This window comes from Lissotriton vulgaris, chromosome 4_1 (assembly GCF_964263255.1).
Source record: "Lissotriton vulgaris chromosome 4_1, aLisVul1.2, whole genome shotgun sequence".
Lineage (NCBI taxonomy): Eukaryota > Metazoa > Chordata > Amphibia > Caudata > Salamandridae > Lissotriton > Lissotriton vulgaris.
Genome location: NC_141691.1, coordinates 882,036,193 through 882,059,205, shown reverse-complemented (window position 1 = coordinate 882,059,205; position 23,013 = coordinate 882,036,193). Strand labels below are relative to the sequence as shown.

Genomic DNA, 23,013 nt, shown 5'->3' with positions numbered 1-23,013 from the left:
GAAAGTCCCAGACAGTGTAGAGACTAGTGTAAGCACTAACGTTAATTTATTTCTATGACCAATGTGCGATCCTAGCATATAAACAGCAGGAGCCCTTAGTGAGGTGCATTGGGGGAGCATAGCAATCCCAATATGGTAACATTTTAAGGTTATCAACCTAGGTGCGTTGGCAGAGCTCTGAGGGAACTGATTACTTATAAACAGTTACTGAACTGAAACGCCCCAGGAGACAAGTGAAAACACATAATGTAACCAATTCTATTAGCTGAGATTGTGCATCTTGTTTAAACTGTAGATCTTAAGTGCTATTATTGATGCAGACATTCATAAAAAAAATAATAAAAATGTGAGAAGGCTGGTACACTCGTGTACGGTACAAACATTGCGCTTAGTTATTGCGGTTGGGGCAGGATTGGAAAGAAAAGGCAGACTGACTGACCTGGCAACTCCTGTTAGTAAAAAATTTAAAAAATGGCCTCTGAGTGGCAGTAGAGTAATTTACAGAAAGAAAGCCATAAGGGAAGTACGTCTTTTATAACCTCACTGCGCTTATTGAAAAGGCTGTGAGGGAATCCCCCTTGGCCCATGTGTTGCACTAACCTTCTAATGGCGATGGATTAAAACGTAACTACGATTATTACAAAGGTCGGAGTTTCGCTCTATGCTTGTGTGTGTGGATGTCACATACCTTCTAATACGGCCTCGCTTCTCCAAGTCTCGGGCCACTGGTGAATTCCAGGTTGTCAAAAGACGTGTCAGTTAAGTTAAAAACTTAAGGAGATGTATAAGTTCCCAGCATAAGATGCTAGAAGGATTATTTTAGCATGCAGATAATCTAAACAAAATTGTGAGATGGAACCCAAACTTTTGGAAAAAACACAACTATTTGTATTTTGGAAAGTCACTATATTTATAGTCACGAAAAGGTGCATTGTTGTGTGTGCTTTTCGTATGCCAAATGCAGTACTTTCAATCAATGTCACAGTATACATGATCATAATCTGCAGAGTATCACAAACCATTCATAGGCATACATAACATGTTGAATATTGGGACGCTGTGATCTTGGTACATCATTAACAGAACAAGCAGGAAGTGGGATAAGGGAGAGGGTGGCAAATGGTGAGCATTTCTCGCCCGCTTTGATGTTCTCTGTGGCCACGCGGCTCACTGAGAACATCAAAGCGGCCGCAAAAATGCTCCCAGAGGCTGTAGGCGGACAAATGGTGCGCGCGCCGGCGCACATGCACTATGGCCGATCCGCCTGCAGACTTTGGGAGCATTTTTGAAAGCCCCATTACTATACTCTTGCAGAACAAGTCATGCGCGTTGGTTCAGCGAGACCTAAAAATAGGGTTTGGTGAACAGGAGGCTTTGGCTCAGGGCCTTTCTCTAGACCCACCCCTACACCCAACCCCACCACGCAAGGTCTGGCCTAACCAAAACTATACATTAATAAACATTGGCAAAGCCAGTGTGTTTAATGCTTGCAAACAAGCACCTAAAAAAGCAATGAAAAATGTATCTTGCGTTGCAAAACAATTAAACATTGACTGCTTTTGTTATTCAATACATGAATTAAAAAATTAATTAAATGTTTGATGACAAAGTGTAATTTTCAGATACAAAATAGTTGATCATTCATTTCACTGGAGGCAGAAGTGTATCCCCATAGAGCTAATAGAAAAAGATGTGACTAATATGCCTGCTGTCTGATGCAAGGTGTGACTTGCATTGTCTCATCCAATATTTAAACGATACTAGCCAAATAAGCAAATCACAGAACCAAAGCCCCTTAGTGTGCATAGAATACAAAATCTTCAATGTGCATGGTATGAGTGCCATTACACACCTAACCTAAATCAAGCATTGACATAGCCAGTAGGTCTCGCCTAAGTGAGAGCGATTTGCTTTGGCAATGTGTTTTAGCTATGTTGTACACCAATGTGGCTGCTGTTCAGCATGGCTAAATGTTACTGACATGGAGTGGGGTGGGGTGTGGTAGATTGGAGTGGGGTACATTGGATTTGGGTAGATTGGAGCAGGGGAACCGGGGTAGATTGACATGATAGTTTGCAGTGGGGTAAATTGAGTCAGGGTAGATTGGGGTGGATGGGGTAGACTAGGGTGGAGTGGGGCAGTTTGGAGAAGAGTAGGGTAGATTCGAGTGGAGGGGTGGCGTTGGTTCAAGTGAAGTGCGGTAAATTGGAGTGGAATGGGGTGGATTGGGGTAGGTCAGAGTGTGCTGTATAGGAGTGAGGGTAGATTGGGGTAGAGTGGAGTGGGATATATTGGGGTTGATAGATTGTGGAAGAGTGGAGTGAAGTGGGCTGGGTTAGAGTGGAGTGAACTGGAAAGGATAGATAGGAGCAGGGTGGATTAGAGTGCAGTGGGGTAGATTGGGGGGATTAGAGTGCAGTGTATTTAGGTAGCATGGAGTGGGGTAGTTTTGGATGGGATAGGTTGGAGTGAGGCAGATGGGGTAGAGTGGGGAAAATTGCATAGGGTGGTGTAGATTGGAGTGGGGTATATTGGGGTCGGATGGGGCAGTTTGAGTGATGTGGATTGCAGTGGGATGGGTAAGATTGGAGTGGAATGGGTTGGATTAGAGTTGAGTGCTACATTGGAGTAGGGTAGATTGGAGTGAAGTAGAGTGGGTAGACTAGGGTAGAGTGGAGTGTGATATATTGGGAAAGAGTGGAGTGGAGTGTTGCAGATTGGGTGGATTGAAGTGGGTTAGAATGTGGTTGATTGGAGTAGGGTAGACTGGGGTAGAGAGAAGTGCAGAAGATTGGAGTGCAGTGGAGTGGGGTAGAGCGGAGTGGAATGTGGTAAATTGGGGTGGAGAGGGTTGTATTGAGGTTGTTTGGAGTGGGGTGGTTTGGGGTAGATTAGAGTGGGGTAGATTGGGGTAGATTCGAGTGGAGTGAGGTAGTTTGGGGTAGAGTGGAGTGGGGTTGATTGGAGTGGGGTGTGTTTGGGTTAGGTTGAGTGGAGTGGAGTAGATGGAGTTGGATAGATTGGGGTAGATTAGAGTGGCTGTAAGTAAAATGAAGTCCACTAGACTGGGGAAGATTGGAGTGGAGTAGACTGGGGTAAATTGTAATGGGATAGATTGGAATTGGATTGATTTGGGGTGGGTAAGATTGTGGTGGGGTGGGGTGGGTGAGACTGGAGTGGAATGGGATAGATTTGAGCTGAGTGTGCTACATTGGAGTGGGGTAGAGTAGAGTGGAGTGAAGTGTAGTGGGTAGATTGTGGTAGAGTGGAGTGTGACATACTGGGAAAGAGTGGAGCCGAGTTGGGCAGATTGGAGTGGAGTGGGTTAGATTGGGTGAATTGAAGTGTGTTAGATTGTGGTAGAATGGAGTGAGGTGGTTTGAGGTGGATTGGAGTCAGGTATATTGGGGTAGATTTGAGTGGGGTACGGTATAATAAGGTAGAGTGGGGTTTGATTGATCGGGTTGATTGAGTGGAGTGGAATAGATTGGGGGAGAGTTTAGTGGAATGGATTGTGGTAGATCAGATTTGAGTGGGGTAGGTTTGAGTAGAGTAGAGTGGAGTGGGGTGGGAAAGTTTGTAGTGGGCTAGATTGGGGTGTGGTATATTGTAGTGGGGTATATTGGGAGGGAGTTGGGTAGGGTAGATTAGTTTAGATTTGATTGAGTGGAGTAGCATAGATTTGGTGGAGTGGGGTGATTGGAGTGGGGTAGATTGTATTGGAGTGGTGTAGAGTCGGGTAGAGTGGATTGGGGTAGACTGGAGTGGAGTGGGATAGTTTTGGGTACAATGGAGTGAAGTGGGGTAGATTGGATTAGAGTGGAGGGGCGAAGAGCAGAGTGACGTTTTGTGTCATGGAATGAGTGGCGTAGAGTGGATTGTTGTGGCTTGTTGTAGAGTGTCTGAGTGGAGCAGAATAGAGCAGAGTGGCATGTCTTTGAGTGAAGTGGAGTGTCTTAGAATAGAGTGGCATTGCGGAGAGTGGTGTGGTGTAAACTGGAGTGCCTTAGTGTGGAGTATGCATGATGCTGTAGCGCGCTGCCATTACAGACAACACAATCCCAGTTGAAGTGACCATTACATTTGCACAAACGATAATGTGTGGAAATGTCATCACCTAGTGTATCAAGGTGTTTTGATGGTATTCAAATGTTAGTTTCCACCACACTTCAGAACTGCAAATGAAATGTGCTTCATTTGTACTTTCCTAATTCTGATATATTCTGAAATATCTGCACAGTAAATGTTTGTTGTGTGCTAGAAAAAATAACATCCTACAACCTCTCCTCTCACATGAGAACTCAGCAGGATTATCATATAAATTCCCTCACTTTCTAGTAAGAGAAAGAAAAGTAAACACCAAGCTCCCTCGGACGACAGAGCCTGACATTTGACCTCTGTCTTTGAATGCACAGCAAATGTGACAAGATAAGAAGATTTAAAGTCCTGTTTACAGAAAGCGAGTACTCAGAAGTTTACAGTAAACAAGGGATACTCACAGGAGGGATGAACTCAAGATGGACAGTCTAAAGCACATAAAGCCAGCAAATACGAAGCAAGCAACTGTGAGTTACAAACCACAAAGCCAGTAGTAAGCAATGGGCGAAATACATTCCCACTGGCAGCTAACAGAATGCCCACAAGATGTCCTAGGCTTCGACTTAAAGAAAATGTTTGCGATACATGGCTCAAGCCCCATTACACTTCGAACCTAAAAAGGATATTGCATATCAACTCAGGCTTCTATGACCTTAAACAGTCACACTGGCTGCCCCCTTGTCCCTTTCTCTGACCACTGAACTCCTCTGTGACTTGCCATATCCTTAAAATGTATAGTTGGGGTACATTATGCCATAAACTTATTACACATCTCCAATTATAATAAATGTTTCCAGCAAGTTTGTGAACCCATGGGATTCTGCACAGGGAATCTTTTTAATCCTTTCCCCACTCCACCAAGTCCTCACTTAAACAGATATCAGTTCTGCATGCAAACAGCTTCTCCTAGGCTGTTGGAGTTTCCATCCCCATTTACGTAGTCACAAAAAAACCTCATGATATATATTCTGGACCTTTAAGGAACAAAATGTATGCCTTCTGGGAAGTCTATTATGTTTTCTTGTTGCCTGCAATTTCACAGCAAGGATGATGAATTGATGGCTTAAGTCCACTGATGCTTAGTGTGAAATGCCTTAGCGTGCTCAAAATACCAAGCACCGCCTTTTAACAGATGCCCCTAGTGTACAATATGTTTAAGTTGCTCTCTTTGACTTTTAGTGATAAATTTTGCCTCACAAAATGCTATGGTAGAATAGGGAGAAAGGCCTAGCTGCAGCTACATGACTTACCCTGGACAAGGAGCAAAATGTCTGTGCACACTGCATGAAGTTGAAGACATATTGTAATAATTGAGATCAATGAGTATTTTCTTCTTTTTTTGCAGGAGTGAATAGCTTAGCCCAATCACTGAGTGCCAACCCGCTGATCGCCAACACCCTCACCCACCTTGATCTCTCAGGGAATATTTTTCGGGGCGATGAACTTGCAGTAGGTTTACTGTGATTTTAATGTGCCTGAGCTTATCTGTTTAACTTAGTATTGTAACCATGTGGAGCTTGCCTGTTGTACTTGAAAACATAACTGTATTCATGAAGTTGTTTGTGTGAAGAAAATTGCCTAAAATGCTTTTGGATTGGTGGTGTCAATTTTAAATACTGTCTAAATGACTTCACTTAATTTGAACTCTGAGACAAAATGCATAATCTGCCCAAGACCTTGGGACACTTGACATGAGGTCTCCACATAGTCACCTTGCTTATTAAGTTGGGAAGTTGGTAAAGTGGAGTGGTTCAGTTATACTGTGGGCTGGAGTTATGGAGTGGGGAGGGACTGGTTGTTGATGATTTGCCTTCATGGCCTGAGATAAGAAAAAACCCCTGCACCTCATATTGCATAGAGTGCTGCTCAATAGACATTATATAGAAAAAACAAGCAGATAAAACTTGGCAGTGAGATTTAAACAAAATGACTGCTCAAAAGTGCAGACAGGCAAATGCTGTGGCATCAGTACTCCCTTGTAATAAGGTCTTACAAAATAGTAGTGAAGTAATTTTCTTTTTACAGGTGCGTTTTAACGTCAGAACACACCCGAATGTACAACCAATAATCCTACTGATATAACACTCTCCTGTACTTCACATATTAGGAACAGCTGCCTCAAATTTGTATCAGACCATATAGAATCCTATGTTATAGATGGGCCCCCAGACTGAGTCGTGAATGTCGTTCTCCACAGTTAGGATATCAGAGGCACTACTTTATTTTATTTCAATGGTTTTATATAGCGCTGGCTAGACCCAAAGGTATCAGAGCAGTTTACAGGGGTTGGAAGTGGAAACAAATTGCAATATCACATTTGTACAAAAAGGAAAAGCATAAGAAAATATGAACGAAATGCAAAGAACAATAAATACATGGACAAGAAAATAAGAAGTACATTTAGTCCATAACCAGGATTGGATAGGTGTGCAAGCATGGGTGACCAGGGATGGTGGGGGAAAATATGGAGGTAGGGGGAACCGAGGAGGGTGATAGGAGAGGACATAGCATGTAGGAGTAGGCAGTGATTATATGAAAACTGGTAGAAGGAGGGTGGAAGTGTATGTGAGAATGAGAGGAGGGGAGTAGTATGTTGGGTATAATGTGGTGAGAAACATAGCATCATCATGGGCAGGTTGTGAGACCCTGTTAGGTGGCAGGATTAAGGTCCCCAGTATTTGTTGAGAAGGTGCCGCTTGAAATCTTTTTTGAAGCTGAAGTAGGAGGGGTTGCAACGCAGATCTTTGGGGAGTGAGCTTCAGATAGTAGGTGCATTTCCAGGGAAAGAGCGTCACTGGGTAGATTTCTTGTTTACCTAGGAAGGTACCCGTATGAGAGCATTTGTGCCCCTCATTTCTCTAGATCAACCCGATTTGTGAAGTTTTTGTGAGACATACAGTGGGGTATGAAGATGCAAGGCTTTATGCGTAATGGACGCATTCTTGTAGGTGGATCTGCCTTGGATGGGAAGCCATTTGAGATCTTTGAGGATGGTGGAGATGTGATCAAACCTGTTACATTCTGAAAAAGCCTGGCTGCGAGGTTAAGGACTGATTTGATTGAGGCTAGGTGGATTTTCGGTGTTCCAGAGAGCATGGCGTTACCGTAGTCTAATCTGGAAAGTACTAGTGATTGAACAACAGATTTAAAGTCATCAACAGGAATATAGGGTTTAATTTTCTTGAGGTGATGTAGGGAGAAGAGAGCTCCTTTGGCTGCGTTTTTTATGTGGGGAGTAAGGCTGGTGTGTTGGTCAATGCTTTATTCCGAGTGCTTTAACTGAGCTAGTGGTGGACAAAGAGCAGTTGATAGCTTTAAGGTCAGAGATCCAATGTGAATGGGGAGCTGGTTGTTTTTAGGAGCGAAGAGAATGACTTGAAGGTGATTGTGATGGAACCATTGTTGGATCTTAATCAGGGCATCATTGAGGGGCAGAATGTCTGCATGGGATTTGATTTTACAGTAAAGCTGGGTATCGTCCCATAGAGGTGATAGTTGATTCCTGCTTGCTTTAAAATGAGGGTGAGGGGTTCCATGAAGAGGTTAAATGGAGAAGGAGAGATAATAGAACCCTGGGGAACACCCAAGGAAGAACTACCTTGGAAGAACATCTTTCCCCAAGCAGTGCAGGTGAAGGGGATGTCACAGCAGACCAGAGATGTCACTCTTCACAGCCCAAGATGATGCCACTAATCTTTGTCATGGAGCGTAATGGCATTTTTCAACAGGGCTTCTTTGCTTTTAATGGACAGGACCGACTTTTCTAAACAGCACCACTGTACTTAATTTCAAACACAGCATGGTAATAGAAAACGATTAGGTTGTACACAAGAAATGACTGTGGTAATTCAAATCTAACTATAATATTTCACAAGTATGTCACTAGAGCCTTTCTTTACTCATTAAACGAAGGCTTTTCAGATCTCTGGGCCCTTTACATACTGAGTTACAAGTGTGAGTGCCACAGGTATAAACAATGAGGGACAAATCATCTTTATATAAAACGTCTGCCATCACACACACTGTGCCTTTGGATGTTCCCCTTTACTGACATCATGTATACTTACTAGATGATAAGGCAACTTAGAAGAGGGCACAGAAAATAGATGTTGCTATGTCACATTAATATTTACTTATACTCATTTATTGACACAACTAAAATCTTATCAGTTGAGAATATTTGTGGCTCCATTTTATGTGCCAACGCTTTTCTCAATAGACATGCAACCTTTTCCTTCTTGATTTGTGAAAAAATAAGTGCTGTGCCCAAACTTTTGCTCAGAAGTCCGCTGCTGGCGCTATTGAATCTTGGGGAGGCATATACCAAGACAGCATAGTTTTTCGTCTATTTCTTTTATTACCGCCAGACAGTCCATGCTTCTTTATCTCACTCTTTGTTTCTTTGTCATCTCTGCTTTCTCCATTTATTACAGTGTTTTCCGTCTGCCTCTTCTCCCCTTACCCTTGTGTGCTTTTCTCTCACTTGCTCTTGGTCAAAGCCTGTTGAAGAAAATAAGTGTGGGACCCCAAACAAGTGTTGGTGGACCCCACCTTCAGCTCCGGCTGAAATTAACCACTGCCTTGTAGGGAGTCTGGAAGTTCTTGCTACGTATATGTGTTCGAGGTGAAGGACACATCAATTAAAAGTCCCTTGTTGATCAGATTTCAGCTTTTGCCATCCTTCCACTGTAACCCTTGCACTATTAATTTCCTCCATTGTCTTTAGGTCTGACTAGCAAAGACCATTTGAGCTTATTAAAATGATATGCTTTCAGCTACCCTTCTTCATCCATTGGTCTCTGATTGTCATCCATATTTTTCTTCCACTCACCAAAGCATACAGTATAGGTTAGTGGGTCAGCCCATCTAAGGTACTGGCTAACTTCATAGTGAGTAGCAACATTCTTCATTTTCACAACAAGCACATCCACAAAACGCAGTCCCCCTTAGTGCCAGGGTCTACTATAGCAAAGTGTGCTTTTGAGACCCCCAATTTTTTTTTGCTTTTAACCAATATTTTTGTTGACTGATAAGGGCTCAGCCTCTTCACCAATAATAAAGCTTTGCGGAAACCATGACAAAAAAATGATTGTTGACAAGTCCAAAAGTCTGGCAGGAAATGCTGTTGACTTTGTTAATACTTAGTTTCTCGTGTTGCTTCATATGCGCCCTTCGAACCTTCTGACCTGGTAACCAAAAGTTAAAGGCTCTCCCTTTCCCCATTCAAGACAATTTTTCTCATCCAAGTTGAGTATTATTTCTTGTGAAGCCTCTCCATCGAATTCGGTTAAGTTTCCTTATGTCCGACAAGGCCGCTGTGAGAGGATGGACAAGAATACATACAGTCCTTTGCTTAATCGGTCACTGGTTTTGCCTGCATAAACATGAACTTAATTGATGCACACTTCACAGATTAGCTGCACTATTTATTACATGGTATTCTTTACACAGCCTCATTGTGAGAAATTGGGTTACTTATTGAGGGGGCTGAAAGCGTACTCAAGTGGCAACCGGAATCCTAGTCAGGGTGAATTCACAATCAAATCTCATATTAACCTGTGCTCAACCCTCTGGTAGCTTGGCACAGAGCAGTCAGTCTTAACTTCTGTAAAGTATTTATGCTGCACTTCAAACGGTAATAGAGTGAAAGCACAACACAAGAAAAATCCCACACAAATTTAGAAAAACAGTGAATTTTAATAAATAAATCAAGTCCCAAATGACAAAAAGCCAATCAGTAGAACCCACAGATAAGTAAGTTTAAAGATTTCAGTGAAAATAGTGCAAAAAAGCTCAAAGCTGCGGGGCGCTGCGGCTGTTGTCCTGCTTGACCTCTCGGTGGCCTTTGACACGGTAGACCATAAGACGCTGCTTAACCAATTGAATTCTCTTGGCATATCAGCGAAGGCTCTGGCATTGGTCTCCTCTTTTCTAGCCAATAGGATTCAATCTGTTGCCCTGGGTATTTACACTTTCCCGTCCTTCATTCTCCCATGTGGAGTTCGACAGGGCTCCTCCTTGAGTCCTATGCTCTTCAATATATACGTATCCGAACTGGTCACATTAATAGATCTTTTGGGATGGCACTAGCATCCTACGCTGATGACACCCAAATCGTCATATCCATCTGTAAAAATACCCAACCGCCAGTAAAAAGATTTAGGGACTGCATGACTGTCGTCAGCTTATGGATGAGATTGCACTGACTTAAGTTGAATTCAGGGAAGACCGAGGTAATATTTTTTGGTAATTATTCCCCCTCCCGGTCTCAGATCTGGTGGCCAGATGACTTGGGAACTGCACCGATCCAAGTCACTAAAGCCAAAAATCTGGGTCTGGTGATAGATGAGAGACTGGACTTTGAAGCTCAAGTCAAGGCAGTTTCATCTTCTAGCTTTTTCTTACGTAAAGCAATTATGAAAATCCTGCCACTGATTCCAACAGAAAGCAGGAACATTTTTGTTACATCCTTAGTCCTTTCCAAACTGAATTATTGCAATGGGTTATATCTCGGTATATCCATGAAGCACCTACGCAGACTTCAGATGATCAAAAATGCAGCTGCAAGGCTCCTCCTAGGGATGCCCAAATTTCAGTCGGTGAGAAAGCACATTCAGAGTCTGCACTGTCTACCGATCAAAAGCTGTATCAAGTTCAAAACCCTGTGCATTTCATATAAGGAATTACACTGTACCAGTCCCCAGTTCTTGAAGCGGTCAATGTATTTGTACTCTCCAAACAGATGCCTTCGTTCACAAGGGGCAAAATTTCTCAGAGATATTTTAAATCAAACTGGAGAGGCAGAAGCTTTGTGGTGGGAGCTATGAAGCTCTGGAACACCCTCCCTCCTGCCGTCAGAAATCTTCCCTCCTTGACATTGGTCAGGAAAGCCATTAAGACCTGGTTGTTCGTTGAATAGTGCTTCAGCTCGCTTCTTGACTGCTAGCGCCAAGACACCGTTTGGTATTTGTGCGCTGTATAAATTTATAACGTAACAAAGTGCCAACTGTGGTTATCTGTTTTCGCCAGACTCGGTTTAAGTCACAAGTTCAGGCCTAATGTGATGGAACGGGAACCCGCTACAGTATCCCACTTAATACATTTATCCTGGTATTGAATAAATGCGAAGTCCTGTTTTGAGGATGCGTCGCGCAGCAGATAGGAGGCGAGGTTTGGCCGTGGAGATTCGTTGCACGGTGACGATTCTGGGGAGTTGCAAAGTGTAAGTCGCTGTTGATGCATGGTGATGCATCGTGCAGTGGTGATTCTGATGGGCTGCTGTAGGCGATGCTAAGTCCATGCGTCGGGGAAGTCCACTCAGCAGAGGCGATGTGCCGGATCTGGGGGCGATGCCTGGAGTAGCAGAGACGATTCGCCATTTCTGCTGGGGATGTGCCGCTGATGAGATGCATTGGTTCTGCTGACTCCACAGATGGCCTGACAGAGAACATACAGGCCCACTTCCAAGAGTCCAGGACTGGGATGGCACCATATTGGAGGGCAGGACTCACAGATGGACAGCACAGGAAAAAAATGGTACTGGAAGCTACTTTGTCTTTTAATAGCATTTGCTCAGATCTACATGTCAAATTTTGAGTCTTTTGAAATACTTTGGTTATGGATCCAAGGCCCTCATTGCAAGTTGCATAGGCAGAGTGGGAATGCAGGAGCTCTAAGAAGGGGTGAAAAACAACAAAGCCTCATTAACAAGCAAAGGGCCTGTGTAGTACTCGGGTACGGCTGTGTGTGTGCCCGGGAACCTGTCTCAGCCCGTGCTGCTAAACACGAGGAGGGGGGGCTGGGTTGAGGCGCTGAAGCCTTTTGAGCCCTAGGCCTGGGATTACCGAGTCTGGCATTTGCAGATTCGGTAGTCTCAGAACCAGAAAAACTGGTCTAATAGGATCTGTAGGAGCAGTGTGCCTCTAGCACTACCAGCCTCCCAGGGGCACTAAACCGGCCCACTCGTCGTAAGGCCCAAATGTTTATTTCAAGTCCCTAGTTTTGCCTGAGTTCAGCCATCACATTGTTCTAATGTGTAATTCGAGATGAAAGTACAGAACAGTTTTGTTCATGGGTTGACATTGAGACGAGAAGTTTATCTGCTGAACATTAATTCTTTGTTTCTTTAATTTAAGTACCTGTACACCTTTCTGGCCCAGCCAAATGCCATCGTTCATCTGGATTTATCCAACACAGACTGTGCGCTGGACATGGTAATGTTCCTTGACTACCTTTTCCATTTAACTGTCTGTTGCACAAGTCCATCAAACATGTACATAGATATTTACACTGATTAGCATGTAACCAAATATGCATCATTTTAATGCAACATAGTCCTTCTATTAACAAATGGCCTTTGGGGAAGAAGCCTGCAATATTTATACATTCCTCATCCATGATTTTTCACCCTTCACCGGCCACATGATCGCATAAATACTGTGGGAGAATCTAAATGCGATTCTTATGTACCACAGCGAGCAGAGGTTGTGCTTAGCTCAGAAGTCATCTGAGCTAGTAAAAGAAAAAAAAGAGAAACATTGCATGGACTATTCACATCTTTTGTAAAGTTATCTTGTCTTATTCTTTTAAATTTCTTCACGAGACTTCGTTGCCTTGCCTAAGTCTTTTATTTTCTATAAGGTGAGAGAGTAATACCAGGTTGCCTTTCTCTCCATAGGTCTGTACAGCTCTTCTACGAGGGTGTCTTCAGCATCTAGCTGTTCTCAATATTTCGAGGACTGTGTTTTCCCATAGGTAAGGTTGTATGGAAATAATTTTAAATGATTGAGAGAGCTTGCTTAAAGGGATTCGTTCTCTACCTATAGTTACCAATGAAAATTGCCTGACATACACATGACTTTGTGGTGCTTATGAATTTTTTTTTAAACTAAGCACTGCTCCGTATCTTTCTGCAAGAGGACCACCTCCCATTAGGGAGCACCAAAATGAGCCATAAACTGAACCCACCATCTTTGTGGCCTTCACCGCCCCCTCCCGAGTTCTGGGTTGCAGGTAGTGCCTCCACAGACATGCACAGCCCATTTCCTACCCTACTGACAGTGTCTTGGCAGGTGCAACTGTGACTTACCTTTGTAGCAGGGGCGGTTCCTCCTCAGGAGCGGAGGAGCGCAGCCCCACGTGCTGCGATCGCAGCAGCCAAGCACGATTAAATAAAATGTTATGTCAATGCCAATTTATTTATTTGGCACTGCACTGGCTTGTGCTGTGTATAGCATGAGATTAGGGGTGAGCCTGAATCATGCAAATGCAGGATGACAGCATTGGTCTGCAGTGCGCATGTCCGATTGACCGGCCAGCCTGACATGCACACTGTAGACCCAGCAATCCCTTGGGATTGCTGGCACAGGCACCTAGTCTCAAAATGAGTGCTGGGTGACCTTGTTCCCACCAATCCTGGAGCTGCTTTCACAACATGAGAGTAGATCCAGGATTGGTTGGAGTAGTATTACACCATCAGGAAGGAAGTCCTTCCGTTTCCTGCTCGTGGTCAGCAAACAGAAGTGCTGCAACAGTTATGCTCCAGGATTTATGGTGAGTCGGGGGCCTTTGCGTCCCGCCTTCTTTTAGGTCTCGTCTATTCCATCCCGTAGGGATGGTAGGCGAGAATATAGTAGGCTTCCGAAAAGTCTCCCCAAACAGCGGATTTGATACAGTGCATGTGTGCGAGCGCGTGCGCATCACACACCATTTGTTATCAGCTTGTGAGCCTCGGCATCAGACTTCAAAGGATCCGCTTCCCCCGCCCCCCTCTCCATCAGACTTCAAAGGAATCCGCTTCGCTCCGCTCCCACGCAATGCAGAGAGCTTGTTTTTCACTGCTCTGTGAGGCTTCTTTGCATCAGCCTGACTGCATGCTTGTTTAATGTGGTGGATTCTCATTGCCATCTAGTGGCCATGTTTTATTGTGAAAAGCTTCAGCCTCCTACCCGTCCCCGAGCCTCGTCCTCCCCACGCGGCCTCAAGTGCCATCGCTCCAGGGCTTCCATCCAAAGTACGTCAACAAAAAAGGGGCATATGTTTGCTTAATCACAATAGGAAGGAGCCGCTCTCTTCCGATGCCCTCAGAGCCCAGCAGAAAGGCACCCACAGTCTCCAACTGGGCGATCACCATCAAAACAGGTTTTAATAACAAGAAACGAATTTCCGCATCAACCACAACTGTACCACAAGTTTTAAAAACGCCTGTGTGCATCCGCCTTTGAGGAGTGTACATAACACTAAACAATGCCGGGCAAAAAAGACGCCTGCCCGTCTTTTTTACAGCACACATTGATCACAACACCAAACGACTGCAAAACGCTCCAGCAACATCGAGGATGACTTACACTCTTAACGCCCCACAAAACACGACCTACTGCACCCTACCCAGTCGGGTTTCCGCGCCAATCTTAGCACCGAAACAGCCCTCCTGGAAGTCTCGGAGGCGATTAAGGAGGTGCTGGATTCGGGCGGGAGAGCGATGCTGGTGATGCTAGATCTGTCGGCGGCCTTCGACACCGTCCCTCATGAGGGTCTTCTTGCAAGACTCTCAGAGGCTGGTCTCCGAGGGACGGTGCTCCAGTGGTTTCGATCTTTCCTGGCAGGCCGTCGACAAACGGTCTGGGCGTCTGCTTGCTCCGCCGAGATGTCGCCATTGGGTGTCGGAGTTCCTCAGGGCTCTGTCCTGAGTCCAACTCTATTTAACATCTTCATGACCCCTCTGGCGGAGTCTTTCGGGGCCCAGATCGTTTCTTATGCCGATGACACCCAGCTCCTCTTCACCTGTGAGAGGGGTGCGGACTTCGATGGAGGTAGGATCCAGGGTTGCCTTGAGGCTGTGTTTCAATGGTTCCATCACAACAGCCTCAAGTGCAACTCGGATAAATCCGAGGTCCTCTTTTTTGGGTGTGTTTCGGATCCGGACTGGAAAGTGTGGTGGCCTGAGAACATGTTTCCACCAGCAAGTTCGTCCCAGGTGGCTAAAAACCTTGGGATTAAGATCGATAATGGCCTCACACTACGTTCACAGGTAATCGGTCTCACTGGTACCTGCTTTGGCCTACTCCGGATGCTACGTAAGTTCCTTCCCCTGTTATCGGAGGAACATAGGAAGATCACGGTGCAGGCGATTATAGGCTCGAGAATTGACTATTCCAACGTCCTTTATCTCGGCTTGCCAGAGTATCTGCTCCAACGGTTACAGGTTGTCCAGAATTCGGCAGCACGGGCCATCTTTGGACTACCTCGCCGTGCCAGAGCCTCGGGTCTTCTTGAGGCTCTGCACTGGCTCCCTGTCCGGAAGCGGATAATTTTTAAAACTCTTACTCTGGCGCACAAAGCCTTGCACGCCTCCGGAGCAAAATACCTGCAGAAGAGGCTGGCCTTTTATTTGCCTACCAGGTCGCTCAGGTCTGAAGCCCTGTATCTTGCGGCGGTTCCTCGTGTGAAGAGAGCCCGCATCGGAGGCCGCTCTTTTGAACTATTAGCGCCTCAGTTATGGAATAAACTGCCTGTGTCCCTGCGCAGCATTCCTAATTTGTTGGCCTTTCGGAAAGGGCTTAAAACCTGGCTCTTTTCCTCTTAGTTTCGATCCCTATTAGGTTTCTTTTATCTTTGTTTCTTATTTTCCCTGTTGTTTTATGAGATTAGTGTGCAATCCAAAGCGTCGGGACACTCTTCCGAGTAGCCGTACGCTATACAAAACCCCTGCATAACATAACATAACATAACCATGCACAAAGACACCCTCTTCTCTGACCGCCCACTTAACTAGAAACAAGGGCTTGAAAGGCTACCACCCACTGACCTTGTAAGGTCCTCAGGGAGTACTTATGTCGATGGGACAAAGAACGGCCACCCAAACACTTGCACCCAGGGAACAAGTCTACAAGTCCGCAAAACACGGGCATGTATGTAGACAGTACAGAAAAAACACCCTCACATCCCCTCACCCTCACATTCCTTTACCCCCACATCCACTCACCCCCACACCCCCTCACACCCCCTCAGCCTCACTCCACCTCACCCTCACACCCCCTCACCCTCACACTCCCTCACCCTTACACACCCTCACACCCCCTCACCTTCACATCTCCTCACCCTCACATGGCCCCTCGCCCTCACACCCCCTCACTCTCAAACCCCCTCACCCGTACACCCCCTCACCCTTACACCCCCTCATACTCACTCCCCCTTACCCTCACACCCCCTCACCCCCTCACCCTCACACCCCCTCACCCTCACACCACCTCACCCCCCTCACCTTCACATCCCCTCACATGGCCCTTCACCCTCACACCCCCACACCCCCTCACCCTCACACCACCTCACCCTCACACCCCCTCACCCTCACTCCCCCTCACCCTCACCCTCACACCCCCTCGCCTTCACACACCCTCACATCCTCTCACCCTCACCCACCCCTCACCCTCAACACACACCCTCACCCTCACACACCCCCTCACCCACCCTCACCCACCCTCACACCCCCTCACCCCCTCACCCTTATACACCCTCACACACCCTCAAACCCTCACAAATACCCTCACACCCGCTCACATCCTCAATCCCTCACAACCCCCACAACCCCTCACCCTCAAACCCACTCATACCCCTCACCCTCACACACCCCCTCACCCTCAAACACCCCCTCACCCTCACAACCCCTCAACCCCTCACACCTCCTCACCCTCACCCCCCCTCACCCTCACACCCCCTCACCCCCTCATTCTCATCCTCACCCTCACACATCCTCACCCTCACACCCCCTCACCCTCACACACCCCCTCATCATCACACCCCTCACACCCCACACTCCCACACCCTCACACCCCCTTCCCTTCACTCCGCCTCACACTCACACCCACACACACTCACACCCCCTCACTCTCACACCCCCTCACTCTCACACCCCTCACCCCCCTCACCCTCACACACCCTCACCTGCACTCACCCTCACACACCCTCCCTCACCCTCATGCCCTCACCGTCACACAACCTCACCCTCCCTCACCCTCATACCCCCTCACCCTCACACCCCCTCACTCACCCCTTCACCCCCCCTCACCCTCACAGACCCTCACCCTAACCCTCACACACCCACACTCACCCTCACTCACCCTCACACACCCTCACCAGCATAGCATAACATAACATAACATAGCATAGCATAACAAAACACAGCATAGCATAGCATAACACAAAAAAGCATAGGATAGCATAACAAAAAAAGCATAGGATAGCAAAACAAAACATAGCAAAGCAAAACATAGCATAGCATATCATAACAAAACATAGCATAGCATAACAAAACAAAGCATAGCATAACATAAAGCATAGCAAAACATAGCATAGTATAACAAGACATAGCATAACAAAGCATAGCATAGCATAACAAAACATAGCATAACAAAACATAGCATAGCAAAACAAAGCATCACGTAATAAAACACAACAAAACATAGCATAGCATAACAAAGCATAGCATAGCAAAACACAACAAAACATAGCATAGGATAACACAACAAAACATATCATAGCATAACAAAACAAAGCATAGGATAGCAAAACTAAACATAGCATAGCATAACAAAACAAAGCATAATATAGCAAAACAAAACATAGCATAGCATAACAAAACATAGCATACCATAACAAAACATAGCATAACAAAACACAACAACACATAGCATAACAAAACATAGCAAAACACAACAAAACATAGCATAGCTTAACAAAACACAACAAAACATAGCATAGCAAAACAAAACATATAATAGCATAGCAAAACATAGCATTGCATACCAAACACAACAAAGCATAGCATAGCATAACAAAACATAGCATAGCAAAACAAAGCATAGCGTAATAAAACACAACAAAGCATAGCATATAACAAAACATAGCATAGCATAACAAAGCATAGCATAGCAAAATATAACATAGCATAACAAAACATAGCATAGTATAACAAAACCTAGCATAACAAAACACAGCATAGCATAGCATAGCAAATCAAAGCATAGGATAGCAAAACATAGCATAGGATAACAAAACAAAACATAGGATAGCAAAACAAAACATAGCATACCTTAGAGCATCACTCAGCACCACCACAGCATCACTCAGGGGCACCACAACATCACTATACGCTACCACTGCATCACTATGCGTTACCACAGCATCACTGAACGCCACAGCATCACTCGTTCACCATCACAACATCACTCAGCGCCACCACAGCATCAATCTGTGCAATTATTCAACAACAACTGGTTCACATATGTTCTCTCAGTGTTTCAAGCTTTATTACAAATGTAACAAAAAGCTGTTAATATTTCACTTCTGTTCTTGGATTTTCATCCCAGTAAAATACACTGAACATAATCTTCACAAAAGTTATTTACAAAAGTTTAAGCTATTGACATTATAAATTACAATAACTTTTATTTGCGTATTAATTATTTAAAAAAAATAAAAGTCATTGTTATTTGTAATATCAATACATGTAAGTCACGTAAATACAACACATATTGCATTACAAATGCTATAGGTGTCACATTTGCAAAAGTTATAACTATTAGCATTGTAAATGACAAAGCTATTAATTTAGCTATTTTCAAAAACAAAACATAAATAAAAAAATGTGTCATTTACAATATCAATAGTTCAAACTTTCCTAATGCGAGACCTATTGCATTGCAAATGCTTGTTTATTAATGTCACTCACTGTTTTTTAGTGGAGGCAAGAACAATCTGTAGGGCGGGGCAAACATATAAAAGCAGAGATATCGGGGTGTCCTCAGTTGGGACTGCTACCTCTAAGTCGGTTTCCATTTTGGTCCAAAAACAAAAGACAAAACAGTGACCTTGGAGCAAGACCGAGATACTCATCTGGTGGCTTAATTTCAAAATGTATTAAGGCTTCCCTGCTTGTCCAATTTGTGTGATTCTAAGCAAATATTTTATTTTAGGACCTGATTTTGTGTTAGTATCACATATGAGAGCACTTTAAAATACATGAGTTCTCTAAAAGCACCTCTTATGATGTATTTAAAGACTATAATGTTGCTCCATCTATGATATGAATCTAGGTAACGTTTAGGGCGTACATGGCTGCTTTAGGGTTTACATGAAGGGCCTTTGGGCTATTCACAAACTGCATTTTGTAGTGCTACAATAACAGTACAAACATACTACAAAATGGTATTCACAAACTGCACTTCTAAAGTACTACCATTTTTTTGCAGTAGTACTTTAGAAGTGCTTTTTGTTAATAACATTTTTAAGTACTACAAAACTTATTACAAAGTGCATTTGCAAATAACCTTTTGGCCCTTCAATTTGGTGGGACATGTAAGCTACACTTTAAGAGAATATTTACACCATGATTTTGTGCATAGCCAAATTAATATAAACTTACTCAAAATTATGAATTACTCAAAAGTGTATGTTATCTTTTTGATTCGGGCCCATATAGGGACTGCGTTACCAAAAAATAGTAAATCCGTGCCAATAGAAGTGCTCCTTGAATGGGGGCGAAAGTACTACTTTTTGGAATTAACAAACATTGGCGGTAGCAGGCTTGGAAAGCTGCGCCATTGTTAGGTTTCTAGGCATGCTACTGGCAATCAAACACCGTAAAGTTGATGAGATGAATGCTTACCAATAGTTTAACCAATGGCAATTGCTTGGGGTAGCATTCCAACCCATAGCTTGTCACCCGCTCTGCCACTCTAGACAGAGGCCTACCTAAAGCAGATCAGTACTGGCCTGGCCTTGTTCCTCTTGGAAACAGCCCTCCCAAACCTTGGTCATCTCACACCTCCATCCTGCAGCCCACTGTGGTTTTTTTTGGTTGTGAAGTTTAACATTGACTCCACCTGCCAAATCTCACTGACCAAGCTATGCCCCTACTGACAAAAAGCCAGTGCAGAGAGGCCAGGGCAGAGTAGATGTAAACATCACAAAACTAGCCTAGCAGCCCAATTTTGGAGCAGGTGAAGTATATGCACAGCACATTGAGGCGATCCAGATAAACTCCATTACAATAATCCAGGAATGCTGAAATAAAAGTACTCCCAATTTGCACCCTGTAAGGAATTGAAGAGATGGAGCAAGTGTTTTAAGGCGTGTAGATAGAAGAAGGCCCGAAAGGCAATTACCAAAAAGTGGAAGGCCTTACAGGGCATAGAACCTTGATCTCACCATTCAAGTAGAGCTGGTTACAACGCATCGAGGATCCAGGCTTGAATTTTTGGAAGGCAGCCAGGCAAATCTGATGCAAAGCTGAAAACTACTATATAAACACAATGGAGCTGCTCCCAGTGAGGGGGATCTAGGTGCAAATATTTCCTAATTTGTGAGTGCAGGCATCTCACAAAAATTGAAGGACTGGTCTCACACACCACCTGGTTTCATGCTTCATCTTAGACCAGTCCTCGCCCTCTAAAAACTTGGTTTGATAGAGGACGGGTATACACCTGATGACAGGGATGCATTTCTAAAGTAAGTGGGGCCCTTACAGAAAAAAGTGAGTTAAAAAGCCATTACAGATGTCAAATTAAGTTTAATATTGCTGGCATCTATATGGTATTTCAAAAACCCTATTCTGTGTGTTGGGGATGTAATTGTCCCCCCACCGATGTCAAAGGGTCGACCTGTTTCTACCTGGTGGCCCAGTAGGGTCCGCGGCATTCATCAGGACCTAAGTGAGAGATATTGCTGGCTCAACTCTTACCAAACTGTGGTGAGAGGGTATCCACTGTGTGGGGTGGGAAGGAACACACTTCACCGCGAAATGGCCTCGGAATGTAAAGCCTGAAAGAAAAACATGAAAAATGTATGGTGAAACATTCATAACAAAATGAGGAATGGCGCTCAACCTCATGTACAAAACGCTATTTGTGAGTGGCTAGGAGTGCAGCAAATAGTGTCATACATCTGTGCACTAGAAGAAAAGTGGGGAGGAGGTTCTCCACCATGCTTACCCTAAGGATGGGACCGAGTAGCATGTGGTTTCTAGCTGGCTATGGGAGCATGGGGATGATTTTCTTCAGGTTTCTCACCCGACCGTGACAAGTAGCCACTGTTTTATTAACTTGAGATTCCATGGAGAGTTTCGTATTTATCTGCCCTCCTAGATTTCACACTGATTTAACCGTACTCGGATCCGCAGCGTTTGTTCATGGCCAAACATTATCTGGGAGTTGGCAGGAACTTTGTTGGGGGAGCAGCACAGGAATTATGTTTTGCCTCCATTACATTTTAGAATGTTGTTACTGTGCCAGTTTTCCAATTCTGTAAGGCAGACATCGAGCTTATTCAGCTGGTTCAGGTCATCATTATCCAGGGATATGATTAACTGGGTGTCATCTACATAGTTTATGAATGACAGCCCAAAGGGGGCGTAGATACACATTGAATAGAATAGGGCTTAGGGCTTAGGGCTGACCCTTGTGGCACTGCATGCATCAGCTCTTTGAACTCTGATCTGAATGGTTCCAATGAGGCAAAAGAGGAGAAAACATATTAAATCGCAAGGGAAAATTATGGTCCTAAGAACTGAAAAGGCAGAGATAACACTACTAAGGCTGAAGTAGACATTTTATGAAAAGAGAAACAAAACATATAAATTGCTGGCCAGTAAACTCCAGGCACCACGGATGAAGGAATACATTCCTTCACTGCACACATTGGGGTGACAAGAAGTAAGTGACGAGCAAGGTACACAAGAGGTCTTCCTAAACTTCTATAAGGCAATCTACTCGGTAGTAGGATAAAACCTGGAAGAGATTACCTCATAGTTAGATACATTCATGTTGCCACAAGTACTCCAGGGAGGAAAGACTTCCTGAAGGAGCCTATTGCTTCCCAAGGTGTATTAAATGCAACGAAGTCCATTAAACCTCACAAGGTGCCAGGTCCTGACAGACTGACAGGTGCCTTCTATAAAGAATTCTTGGTCCTGTTATTAAAACCCCTAACATCCTTCTACAATACATTTCAGGAAACAGGAATAGTGAATAGTGAAATGGCAGAGATAGTAATCCCTAAACCGGGTAAACCAATAACAGAATGTAAATCATACATACCCCTAGCACTAGTAAACACTAATGTGAAGATCGTCACCAAAATCCTAGCTGAACGGTTAAGCGAAATCCTGTCAGAGATAGACAAGCCACAAATATTGTGAGGAAAGCCACACATATATGGTAGAAAAATGTAGTAAACACCTGATACCGGCCATTCTAGCATCCCTGGATGCAGAGAAAGCATTAAATGGGGTGAGCTGTGCCTACCGCCGAGCAATTCTCATCAGACCAAACCTGGGGCCCACATTTAAGCGCTAGACTTTGGGGAACTATGTGCAACCAGAGGTTTGCATCCGATTCATTGGTAGGATGTCTGATAAATTCTCACTCCAGCGGGATTCCGTTTTCTCTTCTCCTCTTTGTCATCGCGATAGAGCCGCTATTGATCAGATTTAGAACACACCCAGAGATAAAGAGAGTGACTTTTGGTGGAGAAGAGATAAATTAGCTTGTTCATAGATCATATCCTACTGACCCTAACAAAACCTGAGACCTCACTTGCGGTGGTCCAAAGATGTCTGCAAGACTTCAAAATGATTTCGGGGTTTAAGATAAATACTCACAAATCCGAAATACTTAATCTGTCTCTTCCTACGGAATGAGTGAAACACCTGAGAGAAAGTTGCCCAATGGAATGGGTGAAACAAGTGATCCAGCGTACACGGGCAATAACATACTAGGGCATCCAAATCACCAAATCGGTGAACACCTGGACTTAATCCAATTGGCTTATTTTAAAGGCACAAATTGTAGATGACCTGTCTTTATGGAAGGGACAATACAACTCATTGTTGGGGAGGATCAATGTGGTGAAAATTAATAT

At 44.4% G+C, this 23,013-nt stretch overlaps 1 protein-coding gene across 2 annotated transcripts in view; it reads left to right on the top strand.

Annotated features, from left to right (window-relative positions):
• The window catches only part of CARMIL1 (capping protein regulator and myosin 1 linker 1), a 994,750-nt gene that overhangs the window by 572,392 nt on the left and 399,345 nt on the right, over positions 1-23,013 (top strand). For both annotated transcript variants that reach the window (XM_086965173.1, XM_086965172.1), the window contains exons 13-15: positions 5,444-5,547; positions 12,234-12,311; positions 12,776-12,852. In XM_086965173.1, coding sequence (XP_086821299.1) covers positions 5,444-5,547; positions 12,234-12,311; positions 12,776-12,852 — 259 coding nt within the window. The remainder of the gene's footprint in view (positions 1-5,443; positions 5,548-12,233; positions 12,312-12,775; positions 12,853-23,013) is intronic.